Source organism: Cetorhinus maximus, chromosome 15, assembly GCF_964194155.1.
Source record: "Cetorhinus maximus chromosome 15, sCetMax3.hap1.1, whole genome shotgun sequence".
Lineage (NCBI taxonomy): Eukaryota > Metazoa > Chordata > Chondrichthyes > Lamniformes > Cetorhinidae > Cetorhinus > Cetorhinus maximus.
Genome location: NC_135893.1, coordinates 79820547 through 79834578, shown reverse-complemented (window position 1 = coordinate 79834578; position 14032 = coordinate 79820547). Strand labels below are relative to the sequence as shown.

Sequence of the window (14032 nt, the reverse complement as noted above, 5' to 3'; positions counted from 1 at the left end):
GTTTGGGGGGTGGGGGGGAATAGACATGTGGGGGGAGGGGATAGACATTTGAGGGAAAGCGGGTGGGATACCCACAGGGGTGGGGACGATATCCCATTTGGGGGGGTTGGGGGGGGGGGGAGTATTCTGTGGGGTGGGGGGAAGGGAATGTCCCTTGGTTGGGGTTGAGATCCCATCCAGGTGGGGTGGGGACAGGAGGAATCCTGTAAGGTTGGATGGGGCCCGTGGAGTCCTCATGGTGGGGGTAACCAGAAGATGGGGAGAGTGCATGGGTAGGTTGGTGTGGGTCTGTACCAGAAGTGGTTTTAATCTTTATAACTTTTTCTGGGTAGCTACTGATGTAACCCAGTCAAAACCACCCAAAGTTTGCAATTTAAATCACATTTCTGGATGGTTCCCAGTGGAGGGCAACAGACCAGTTTGCACTTTCCAGGCAATTGCTATGCTATGCAAACCTTACCTGGGAACCTCCGAAGGAGGGGGGGGGTTCCCCAGCGCTTCTTTGACTCATCATTGAACATGTCTATACAGCTCCACAAATTGAGAAATGGATTCATACAGATTATTACCTGTGAAATCCATTTAGTTCCTAACTCCTGATACTCATTTAACAGGGTTCTCTATTCTTTCTTATGTCTGACGTGGACCACAACAACTGGATCCTCCCCCCTCCCTTTCCAGGTTCTATTCCAGTGTTGAGATGTATGCCAGCATGCCATTCGGGGCTCCCTATCCTGACTGCAAAGTATGCCATCTTCCCCGTAATTAGAGAATTGCCTGTAACTGCAACCTTTCTATTGTGCACCTCCTCCCTTTAGACAGCTTGGACATCCATGGTGCTTTGGTCAGCAATCTGGCCGCCCTGTGCACTGTCTTCGTAAGAATTTCCAATGGCAGGAAAGTCGGTAACAGAGGTTTAATATGACTAACACAAAAACCTGGGGGGAGATGAGAAGAATTTTTTTATGCATCAACCTGTTCTGATCTGGAATGCACTGCCTGAAAGGGTGATGGAAGCAGGTTCAAGTGTAACTTTCAAAAGGGAATGAAAAGGGCAAAAAAAAGGCTGCTCGGGGGGAAAGCAAGGGAGTGGGATAATTGGACAGCTCTTAGACCTGGCAACACTCACCATGAGCCAAATGTGCTACATTATTTAATGAGTCCATTTCTTGTACATTATATTGTACATCCCTGTAACATTAACATTTTAAAAGAAATCATAATGTACAAAGTAAAGGACCATACTAACACCATACTCTATAAATACAAGCTGTTATTTAAAATAGCAAAACATCCCAAAGAGCTTCACAGAGGCAAAATCAGACATAAATTTGGCAAAGAAAGAAACATTAGGTCAAGTGACTTAACGCTTAGTCAAAGCTGTCAGTTTTAAGCAGACTTAAAGGAGGAGAGATGGCAAGCCAGAGGCTTGGGAAGGACAATCCTGAACTGGTGTCTGAGGTCTGAGCCACTAATTGAGGGGTCAAGAAAATGGGATACATAAGAGGCTAGAATTAGAGAAACGTATATACTGCAAGTTGGAGGGTTAGAGAAGGCTTCAAGGATAGCGAGGGGATTCATGGGCTGGAACTTGAACACAAGGATGAGAATATTAAAATCAAAGCATTGGTGGACTGGAAGCCATGTTGGTCAGCGAGCAAAAGGGTGATGTTTAAACAGGGTCTGGCATAAGTTAGCACAAGGGTAACAAAATTTTGGATGAGTTTGGAGAAGTTGGAAGATGGGAGACAGGCCAAAAAACACGAGTCTGGAGGTAACAGTCTGGCTGAGGGTTTCAGCAGATGGACTGAGGCAGGAGATATTACTGGCAATATCACAGAAGTGTAAGTCGTGGGGCAGTGGTTGCGATGGCTAGGAAATGGGGTCAGATGCTCAGCTCAGAGTAAAACAGGATGTCAAGATTCCAAATAGTCTGATTCAATCTGTGACGGTGGTGAGGGAGTGGAATGGACTCAGTAACTAGGGAACAAAGTTTGTGGCGAAAGGCAAAAATACTGCAGATGTTGGAAAACTGAAATAAAAAAAACAGAAATTACTGGAAACATTCAGCAGGTCACTTAGCAGCTGTACAGAGAAAAACAGAATTGACATTTCAGGTCAATGACCTTTCATCATAACTCTGATGGCAGTTACGATGAAAAGCCATTAACCTGAAACGTCAACTCTGTTTCTGTCGCCACAGATGCTGCCTGACTTGAGTATTTCTAGCATTTTCTTCTTTTATCCCAAAGACAATGACTTTGGTCTTCGCACTGTTTAAGACATTTCAGCTCATCCAGGACAGCATGTTGGACACGCATTCTGGAAACACAGAAGCATTGGAGGCTTGAGAGTCTGGAGAGGTAAGAGCTGAACCAGAAGGCAGTCACACCAGCTGGACAACAGAGAGGTGTTGAAGGTGGGTGGTGTCAAAAGCTGCAGACTGGTCAAGAACAATGGGGGGCAATGTAACATGGTCATAGTCACAGAGGATGTGTATTTGATGAGTGCAGTTTCAGTGATGTGGTCAGACAGAAACCAGATTGGAGGTTCAAAGATAGAATTGATGGGCACGAGTTTGGGAAACAACACAGTCGAGGTCTGTAGATGAGAGAAAGGTTCAAAGAAGTTTACTTGCTTTTCGTCTCAGTCATCCAATCATTGGTAATCCCTGTCTGGAAAATGGCAACTTCCCCCAAAAGTGTGCATTTATTTGAAAAGTTTACACTTAAATTGTGTTTTAAATATTGAGAGAAAAATACAGTAAAAGCACATGTAAACTGTTTAAATTTAAGCGAAAATTTGCACTCAAGTTTTTCCAAAACTTCGTAATTATATAGCAAAACTACGATTGATGCTTAAATAGCTCTACAGTAGCACGGAGAGCAGAGTAGCACAGTATAGTACACTATAAAACTACGAAGTTTTACAGTGTAAAACTGTAAAGGTAAAAAAGCAGTTAGCGTAAGGAGACAGAATTTCTCATCAATCTGAAACGTACAATTCTTTCAGTTGCCACATTGCTAAGTTATAACACATCGGGAGCTGGCCAAGGGCATTTAGGTGGGTTACTGATTTCCACTTCACAACGCCACATAGGTGATATATTTCAGTGGAGTCAGGGGGTCACCTTACAGCCAGGGTGCTTGGCATTGCAAGAAGTACAATCCCCAAGGTGGTGTCGGACTGGATTTAAAGTGCTCAGGGGGGGGGGATTCTCGGGCCAGCTGGATATTTTGAACGAGCTGCAGCAGAAATGTTGCGGACTGGTGTGAAAGATACCAAGCGACAGTGCAGTGCAGACAAGAGCCCGGCCCCCGCCGGCTTTCCGGCTCATACCGCGGCTGCCGCTGTTTACTAAAGGTCGGCGGATCCGTCCCCTTACCAGCGGCTCGAGCCCAACCGCACTCCAGCACAAGGAGCAGGAGATTCAGGAAGCAGCCCGGCCCCTGCGGCAGAAGCAGCACCATTGCTGTCCGACTGTCACTCCGGGCTGGTGTCGGGGCCTGGGCTTCACCACATCGGCCCGACGCTCCCGTCAGCCGATCCGCTTCCTCAGCCTCCTGGGGACCGGCTCACTTCTTCCTTCCATCCCCGCCAGACGCAGCGGCGCCGTGACGTCACGGAACATTACGGCACCGCACAGCGGGGGGGGAGGGGGGAAAGCCTGTGTGACGTCACGGGAGTGTTACGACACTCCTGGGCTGGGACTGTGTGACGTCGTTGGAGGATTGCGTCACCGCGCACCCACCTGGCGCACCTGACGTTTGAACACCTGCAGCAGGAATGAGGAAGGTCACCAATGTTTACTCTGCAGTGGGCTCCAAGTATTCAATCAGCAAGCAAGCAAGATAGATCGATGAACAAGGTGCTACCCTATGTTTAAATCCATAGAGATAAAAAGGAAAGGTTTGAATGATTAAAATGTGGCATTAAAAACTGGAAATGCTCATCAGATCCCTCCAAATTTTCAGCTGGTTATTGCCTTGTGCATTTTCTGTGTATTTTTTTCTAATCTCAATTTAAACTTACCTCTAGAATCAGAGTTTGTACTTATAAGCTTTATACTGCAGCCCTGTTCAACTAAGGTAGAAAGCGTTTAGGTAATTATTGTCGAACCTTGTCACAGCAGCACCTGGATTACAAAAGTAAAACGCTGGAAATCTGAAACATAAGCAGAAAATACTCAGCAAGTCAGGAAGCAGCTATGGAGAGACAAACAGAGTTAATGTTTCAAATCCATGGCCTTTCATCAGAACTGGGAAAAATTGGAGATGTAACCGAATTTATATGTGCTGGAGCAGGGGTGGAGGACTGTTGGAGAGAGCAAAAGGCAAGGACTGAGATAGAGTTGAAAGTGGAAGTGATTAAGGGCTGAGGGTGCAAGGCAAAAGGAGATGTTAATGGGACATTAGAAGAGAAGACAGGCATAGAGGAGGAGTAAACATGGTGATCATGTTACAATTTTTGCTGCATGATACAAAATATATGCAGTATTTCTAAAAACAAATTTCTTCAAAAGTAAGTTGTCTCTATTTAATCAGAATTGATATATTAGGAGACTTGAGGAGGGAAAAGAATCAACAAACCTCTGGATATTGGCATCGGCACTCCTGACTCTTGCCTTGCTTATGCTCTGTCACCTGCGATTTCCTAAGGCAGCATTCTCCAACAGAGGGCGCTGGTGAGAAGAGACTGAAGCATTCTGGGAGAAGTCGCTGCAGCCACCGCGACTCAGGAGGGAATCAAGAAGGACTCTTGCACTCAACAGGAGGAAGAGCATCCAACAGAGGGCGCTCGTGAGAAGTGACTGAAGCATTCTGGGAGAAGTCACCGCAGCCACCGCGACTTAGGAGGGAATCGAGGAGGACCCACTGTCAAAGAACTGAATAGCCCCAAACATTACATTGCTGTAGTGTTTCCATCCCTCCCTCCTCCTCAAACCTAACTTACCTGGCAGGGGAGAGACCATGATCATGGTTCTGCCAAGGCAAGGTCGGGAAGCAAAGGCTATAACCAATGGAAACCCATACCATGGGTTATCTAACACAGTCCAAGTCACGGTGAAGGACAGCGAAGGAGGATCACCTATGGATCGGGCCTTCTTCGCCAGGAGGATCCTGTTGAAGGCGTGCGGTTTTGAAGCTCCGGAGATCTTCACCCTGCAGGACTTCCCCAGCGCTGGATTTTTCGACGTGACGTTCAAGCGGGTGGCAGACTGCGTCCAGCTCCTGAGGGTGTTCGAGGAGAAGAGAGACCTGCCAGAGATGAAGATCCTGACGGCGGAGCCGCTCTTTGCTCTGCCGTTGCAACGGGACCGGGTGGTGACGGTGCATCTGTACAACCCCTTCGTCCCTGTCGCCGACGTGGTCACCTTCCTCACCAGGTACTTCGATAAGGTGGGGAGCGGCACTGAGATTCGAGACGACTTGGGGATCTAGACAGGCAAACGCCAGTTTAAGGTCACGCTAAAGACCGACGGTAAGGGAGCCATTTTCCACCCTCCTTCCAGATTTGCTATTGGGAGAAACCGTGGCTACCTGGTCTACGCTGGGCAACCCAAGCATTGTCGCTCATGCGGCAAGGCTGGTCATGTGGCGGCCAACTGCAGCGCCTCCCTCTGCAAGATCTGCAAACAGGAAGGGCACCAGACAAAAGACTGCAAACAGGCTAAGTGCTGCAACCTGTGTGGCGAGGCAGGTCACCTCTACAGGACCTGCCCCAAACACTGCCGTACTTACGCACAGGCAGCCAAAGCCAACGAGGGGGAAGCAGAAGAAATGCTTCATGTCACTCCAACCACCAAGGCCCCCAGAGAGCTCAACGGAACAAAGGAGGACACAGAGAGAGACAAGATGGAGGAAGAAATTGAGGCAACAGATAGCCAATCAACAGCACTACCCCCTGAACCTCCCAGTCCTCAGGACAGCGAATCAATGGAGGAGGAGGCAGCAGTGGAAAAGCAGCAGGGGGAGTGGCAGACGGTGAAGAGAGCCAAAAGGAAGAAGGAGCGAAGAAGAAGCAAAGCCACTTCCCAGACAAGTGGCAAGAGGCGTCTCCCATCCGACATGGATGACAAAGGCTCTTCGGATGAAGAAGTGCCAGGGCGGCACCGACAGAAGAAGCGGCAAAGCTCCAGGGCATTGGAGGACAAGACACCCGAGCTCCAGAACATTGGAGACAACAAGGAGACCAGCGCACCCCAACTTTGCCTGCAACTTGAGGAGGCCAGTGCACCACAGCCCCAGGAATCTGGGAGCAGTGAGGCAATCATCGCACCCCAGCTCCGGGAAGCCGGGAACAGCAACGCCCCAGAGGGGGTGAGTTGTGGAGAAGCTTCTCCAGCAAAGGTCATCTCAAAACTCGCTCTCTACGCGAACCCCCAGATGCCACCTGAGCAGAACACTGCCAAGGAGAACTACCTCAGCCCATCCAAAGTGAAGGAATTTGAGCTCACTACGGGTATGAAGGAGCAGACTAAAGGTCTGGGACTCTCAGAGACAATGGGTTTGGTAGGAGAATAAATGCTTTAAAATGGGTTTAAAGATTGTATCCATAAATGTGCATAGCATTAAATCTACTACGCGATGTGTTGCGATCTTGGACTACCTTGCCAAGGTCAAAGCTGACCTGTTGTTTCTGCAGGAGTGTGCGATACCGCACCTCAGCTCCTACAGGCAATGGTCACGATGGTGGTCCCATGGGCCATCGATCTGGTCGGGCGGAAACGACTCTCGTTCCTCCGGCCTGGGTATTCTGCTGCGGGGAGGCAACTTCACCGTCTCCGAGGTTAAGGAGGTAGTGGGCGGGCGCCTCCTCGTAGCAGACGTAATGTACAAGAACGCTCCACTCCGGTTAATTAATGTGTATGGCCCGTCATAAGGGGCCGAGTGGCTGGAGGTTTTTCAGCAGCTCCCACTGCTGCTGGCGACCTCCAGGCCGGTCATTCTGGGCGGTGACTTCAACTGCACCATCGATGCGGCTGGACGATCCAGCAGGGCCAACAGCAGATTGGACGCTACGTCCAGATCCCTGATGGAAACAGTTAAGGATGCCAAGCTGCACGACGTCTTCAGCAACCCTGCAGACGGAGCGCAGCGTAGATACACCTGGTCGCGGCCAGACGGGTCCATTCGTTCCAGGATAGACTTCCTGTTTGTGTCCCGTGCATTCACAGTCAGATCCACCGACGTCAAGCCGGTGTTTTTCTCTGACCACTGCCTCCTACTGGCGGACTGCCACTTAGAGAAGGACCTGAGGGTGGGCAGGGGGGCATGGAAACTAAATGTGCAACTGCTGACCCCAGAGAACATTGAGGAGCTCAAGAGGGATTACAAAGGTTGGAGAACCGTGAAACCCCTCTTTGAGTCCCTGACACACTGGTGGGAAGTGATCAAGGGAAACATCAAGAGGTTTTTCATCCTCAAAGGCACCCAGAAAGCTAGAAAGGAACAGAGGGAAATGTCTCGACTCCAGAAAAACATGCAGAATCTACTCCGGCTGCGGTCGATGGGGGTCGATGTCAAGGAGGAACTCCAAGAGGTGAAGAGCCAGCAAGCCTCGCACTTTGCCTCGGAGGCCTCCAAGATCATCTTCCGTTCCAGAGTCCGCTCCGTGGAGCAGGATGAGACGTGCTCACGTTTCTTCTTCCAAAAGGTACACAGAGAGAGCTCTGTGATCAGCAGCCTGAAGGAAGAAGATGGCTCAGTAAAGTCATCGCAGTCAGACATTTTGAGGATCAGCAAATCCTTTTATGCCGGATTGTATGACGTGAAGCCCACGGACAGCGCGGCCTCCCAGTCCTTCCTGTCCTCTATCACAGAGGTCTTAGACGACAGTACGCGGGAGAGCCTGGACAAACCGCTAACTCCTGATGAACTGACTAAGGCCCTTGAGTCCTTCGAGAAGAGTAAAACTCCTGGAAGCGACGGCTTGCCAGCGGAGTTGTATTCGGCTCTGTGGGACTGGATCGGCCCAGACCTGCTAGAAGTGTACGAGAGTATGCTCCTGGCCGGCAGTATGTCAGAATCCATGAGGAAAGGCATTATCACCCTCATCTACAAGCACAAGGGGGGAAGGGGGGAAATTAGAAATTGGCAACCCATTTCACTGTTGAATGTGGACTATAAGATTCTGTCCAAGGTCATCGCCAATCGGGTCAAATCCGTTCTGGAATTGGTGATTCACCCTGACCAGACCTGCACTGTGCCTGGCAGGAAGATCTCTGACAGCCTCGTGCTGCACAGGGATACGATTGCCTATGTACAGGACAGGGGTGTGGACACCTGCCTCATCAGCTTGGATCAGGAGAAGGCCTTTGACAGAATATCGCACACCTACATGGTGGATGTGCTCTCCAAAATGGGGTTTGGGGAGGGAATTCGAAATTGGATCCAACTGCTCTACACTAACATCAGTAGTGCAGTCTCAATCAATGGGTGGGAATCAGATAGCTTTCCGATTAAATCTGGAGTCAGGCAGGGCTGTCCTCTCTCGCCTGTTCTTTTCGTGTGTTGCATAGAACCCTTTGCCGAGTCCATCAGGAAGGATCCGGGCATAAGAGGAATGACGATCCCAGGCAGTGGAGGCACTCAGGTAAAAGCCTCCCTGTACATGGATAATGTCGCCGTCTTCTGCTCGGATCCGCTGTCGGTGCGCAGACTGATCCACATCTGCGACCAGTTCGAACTGGCCTCGGGAGCCAAGGTAAATCGTGGGAAGAGCGAGGCCATGTTCTTTGGGAACTGGGCTGACCGATCCTTTGTCTCCTTCACTGTCAGGGCTGACGGCCTGAAGGTGCTGGGGATATGGTTCGGAGGGACCAGGGCATGCGTTAGAAACTGGAAGGAGCGAGTGTCTATGGTGAAAAGGAAACTGGGCATGTGGGAGCGACGCTCCCTCTCCATGGCGGGTAAGAACCTGGTCATCAGGTGTGAGGCACTCTCGCTGTTGCTGTACGTGGCGCAGGTCTGGCCCATTCCACACTCCTGTGTGGTGGCGATCACTCGAGCCATCTTCCACTTTATCTGGAGGTCGAAAATGGATCGTGTCCGCAGGGACGCGATGTACAAGCCTCTGGATAAAGGGGGAAAAAACGTGCCCAACATTGCCCTCATACTGATGGCCACCTTTGTGTGTGGCTGCATCAAGCGGTGCGTAGACCCTCAGTACGCAAACACCAAGTGTCACTACGTGCTGAGGTTCTACCTGTCCCCGGTGTTGCGAAGGATGGGTCTGGCCACGCTGCCGCGGAACGCTCCAAGTAGTTGGACCGTGCCGTACCACCTGTCCCTCGTGGAAAAATTTATGCAGAAAAACACCTTTGACCACAAGTCCATCAGGCAGTGGTCAGCACGTAACGTCTTAGAGGCCCTGAGGGAAAAGGAGAGGGTGGATCCTGTGGGATGGTTCCCCAAGCAGACTGTCAAAGTCATTTGGCAGAATGCCTCATCACCAGAACTTTCCAACAAGCACCAAGATGTGGCTTGGCTGGTGGTGAGAAAGGCCCTCCCCGTCAGATCCTTCCTACACGCAAGGAGTCTCACCCCCTCTGCACGTTGCCCTCGAGGTGGCTGTGGTAGGGAAGAGACTGTTGTTCACCTCCTTGTGGATTGTGCCTCTGCAAAGAAGGTCTGGAGAGAGATGCAGTGGTTGCTGTCGAGGTTCATCCCGAGCAGTTCTGTGACACAGGACTCTGTGCTCTACGGGCTGTTCCCAGGGACACACACCGAGACAGACATCAACTGCAGCTGGAGGATCATCAACTCGGTGAAAGACGCGCTTTGGTCTGCCCGAAACTTGTTGGTCTTCCAGCACAAAGAGTTGTCCCCGACCGAGTGTTGTGGACTGGCACAATCCAAAGTCCAGGACTACGTGCTGAGGGACGCACTAAAGCTTGGGGCAGCTGCCGCAAAGGTGCAATGGGGAAGGGTCGCTGTCCAAGACCTTTCTGCCACAGCGCACCGAGGGGCTGGGAACTGTTTAAACCCCCTCGGGCTGTACAGCTCAAAATGAAAGGCTGTAAATGATTGTAATATTGTTTGTACTGATGCACCTGGTGATACATTTTGTAAAAGTTGAACCGGATTGTACCCTTGTAATGGTGTTTTTGAAATGGTTTGGAATGTGGTTGAAGATATTTTATGAATAAAATATATTTTTGCAAAAAAAAAAGAGAGAGAGGAAGAGGCAGTGCCTTCAGGAGTGCACCAGACCTGCGAGGGACACTCTTCTGAAAGTGGATTTTAAAGAAGAAGCAACTGATTGGTGAGTAAATCCTGGGAGCAGACTCGGAGGGAGGAGCACCGGAGCAGTGAGTATAAATCTAGCTTACCTTGGGGATTCGCAGCCTTGTCTCCAGGTAGCAGACTCGGAGGGAGCACCAAAGCAGTGAATATAAATCTAGCTTATCTCGGGATTCGCGGCCTTGTCTCCAGGGAGAAGACTCAGACGGAGGAGCACCGGAGCAGTGACCTCGGGGCACAGAGTAACTGAAGCCAAAACTAAAAAAGTGACATCACAGGAAAGCTGTGACCTGATTGGTTGGTAGGAAATCTGCACCAAATTTGAAAAAAAAACACTGCAAAGCTAATTAATAAATTAATTATCTAAGTCGAGATGGCTGTGCAGGTGTATGATGTGGGATCTGGCAGATCCCATTGCGTGCCGCAGTGGCAACATCTGCAGCAAGTGCTGGTTGCTGGAGAAACCCCGGCTCAGAATTGATGAGCTGGAATCCGAGCTCAAGACGCTGCGGCACACCCGGGAGCGGGAGAGTTACCTGGACGCTTTGTTTCAGGAGGCGGTCACACCCGGTAGATTAAGTACCTCAAGTTCGGTCAGTGGTCAGGGTCAGCAGGGTGTGACTGCAAGTGAGGCAGGTAGATGGATCCTATGTTCAGGAAAAGAGGAGCCTCAGCTCTTGACCTTGTCCAACAGGTAAGGGGTACTTGCTCCCTGTGTGGATGAGGAACAGGGCTGTAGGGAGGATGAGCCAGCTGACCACGGCACCGTGGCACAGGAGGCCATTCAAGAGGGGGGAGCAAAAAGACAAGTGGTGGTTGTAGGGGATTCTATAATTAGGGGAATTGATAGCATCCTTTGTAAGCAGGACCGAGAGTCCCGCATGGTATGTTGCCTGCCCGGTGCCAGGGTGAGGGACATCTCTGACCGGCTTGAAAGGATATTGGAGAGGGAGGGGGAGGATCCAGTTGTTTTGGTCCATGTCGTGACAAATAACATAGGTAAGACTAGGAAAGAGGATCTGTTTGGGGATTATCAGGAACTAGGAACTAAATTAAAGAACAGGTCCTCTAGGGTTATAATATCCGGATTACTACCCGAGCCAGATGCAAATCGGCATAGGGATGCGAGAATAAGGGAAGTAAACACGTGGCTAAAGGAGTGGTGCGGGAAAGAGGGGTTCCATTTAGTGGGGCACTGGCATCAGTATTGGAACAGGAGGGATCCGTACTGTTGGGACGGTCTCCACCTGAACCGATCTGGGACCAATGTTCTAGCGAAAAGGGTAAATAGGGTGGTCAACAGGACTCTAAACTAGAAAGTTGGGGGGGAGGGAAGAGTAAAACTCCAAGAAGTATGACTAATGGGAAACAAAGCAGCAGGCTAGCGTGTCGGGGGTTGGATTCAACTTCATGGAAAATTATGAAAAAACTGAAAAGAAAGGAGAGCCCAGGAGAGGCTATTAAAGTCTCCAGAACACAAAATAGGGCAGAGTGTTTGGAAAGGGCTGGGAATCTAACTTCAAGCACATCAGATAAAGGGACGACAATGAGAAAGGGGACGGGAAATACAGGACTGAAGGTGTTGTATCTTAATGCACACAGTATACGAAATAAGGTAAACGAGCTTGTGGCGCAGATTGAAATTGGCAGGTATGATGTGGTGGGCATCACGGAGACATGGCTGCAAGGGGATCAGGACTGGGAGCTAAATATCCAAAGGTATACATCCTATCGAAAAGATAGGCAGGTTGGCAGAGGGGATGGGGTTGCTTTGTTAGTAAGAAATGAAATTAAATCGATAGCAAGAAATGACGTAGGGTCAGATGATGTAGAATCTGTGTGGGTAGAGTTGAGGAACCGCAAAGGTTAAAAAAGCATAATGGGTGTTATGTACAGGCCTCCGAACAGTAGTCAGGATGTGGGGCACAAGATACACCAGGAGATGTAAAAGGTGTGTAAGAAAGGCAAGGTTACAGTGACCATGGGGGATTTCAATATGCAAGCCAACTGGGAAAATCAGGTTGGTAGTGGATCCCAAGAAAAGGAATTTGTGGAATGTCTACGAGATGGCTTTTTGGAGCAGCTTGTGGTGGAGCCCACTAGGGAACAGGCAATTCTAGATTTAGTGATGTGTAATGAGGCAGATTTGATAAGGGAGCTTAAGGTGAAGGAACCCTTAGGAGGAAGTGACCATAATATGATATAATTTACCCTGCAATTTGAGAGGAAAAAGTTGGAATCAGATGTAACGGTATTACAGTTGAATAAAGGCAACTACAGAGGCATGAGGGAGGAGCTGGCCAGAATTGACTGGGAGATGAGCCTAGCAGGAAAGAACAGCAATGGCAGGAGTTTCTGGGAGTAATTTGGGTGACACAGCAAAAATTCATCCCTAGGAAGAAGAAGCATACTAAAGGGAGGACGAGGCAACCATGGCTGACAAGGGAAGTCAGGGACAGCATAAAAGCTAAAGAGAAAGCATACAATGCGGCGAAGAGCAGTGGGAAACCAGGGGATTGGGAAGCCTACAAAGACGAACAGAGGACAACTAAAAAAGAAATAAGGAGGGAGAAGATTAAATATGAGGGTAAACTAGCCAGTAATATAAAAGAAGATTGCAAGAGTTTTTTTAGATATATAAACGGTAAGAGAGAGGCAAAAGTGGACATTGGGCCACTGGAAAATGACACTGGAGAAGTAGTAGTGGGGAACAAAGAAATGGCGGAGGAACTGAATAGGTACTTTGCATCAGTCTTCACGGTGGAAGACACAAGTAACATCCCCAAAGTTCAAGAGAGTCGGGAGGCAGAGGTGAGTATGGTGGCCATTACCAAGGAGAAGGTGCTAGGAAAACTGAAAGGTCTGACGGTGGATAAATCACCTGGACCAGATGGATTACACCCCAGAGTTCTGAAGGAGATAGCTGAAGAGATAGTGGAGGCATTAGTGGTGGGAGTCCCAGAGGACTGGAAAATCGCTAATGTAACCCCCCTGTTTAAGAAGGGAGTGAGGCAAAAGACGGGAAATTACAGGCCGATTAGCCTGACCTCGGTCGTTTGTAAGATTTTAGAGTCCATTATTAAGGATGAGATTTCAGAATACTTGGAAGTGCATGGTAAAATAGGGAAAAGTCAGCATGGTTTCATCAAGGGGAGGTCATGCCTGACAAATCTGTTAGAATTCTTTGAGGATGTAACGAGTAGGTTAGACAAAGGAGAGCCAATGGATGTTATCTACTTGGACTACCAGAAGGCCTTTGACAAGGTACCGCACAGGAGGCTTCTCAGTAAGATAAGAGCCCATGGTGTTAGAGGCAAGGTACTAGCATGGATAGAAGATTGGCTGTCTGGCAGGAGGCAGAGAGTGGGAAAAAAAGGGGTCCTTGTCAGGATGGCGGCCAGTGACTAGTGGAATTCCGCAGGGGTCAGTGTTGGGACCACAACTTTTCACTTTATACATTTATGATCTAGATGAAGGAACTGAGGGCATCCTGGCTAAGTTTGCAGATGATACAAAGATAGGTGGAGGGACAGGTAGTATTGAGGGGGCAGGGAGGCTGCAGAAGGATTTGAACAGGTTAGGAGAATGGGCAAAGAAGTGGCAGATGGAATACAACGTGGGCAAGTGTGAGGTCATGCACTTTGGTAGGAAGAATAGAGGCATAGACTATTTTCTAAATGGGGAGAGAATTCAGAAATCTGGAATGCAAAGGGACTTGGGAGTCCTAGTCCAGGATTCTCTTAAGGTTAACTTGCAGGTTGAGTCGGTAGTTAGGAAGGCAAATGCAA

General features: G+C 49.3%; 1 protein-coding gene across 1 annotated transcript in view; it reads right to left on the bottom strand.

Moving 5' to 3' along the window:
• Positions 1 to 3633, bottom strand: part of pgap6 (post-glycosylphosphatidylinositol attachment to proteins 6) — a 40760-nt gene extending 37127 nt beyond the window's left edge. Inside the window, exon 1 of the mRNA XM_078558709.1 lies at positions 3386 to 3633. Coding sequence (XP_078414835.1) covers positions 3386 to 3470 — 85 coding nt within the window. The 5' untranslated portion in view covers positions 3471 to 3633. The remainder of the gene's footprint in view (positions 1 to 3385) is intronic.
• Between the last annotated feature and the right edge of the window lie 10399 nt (positions 3634 to 14032).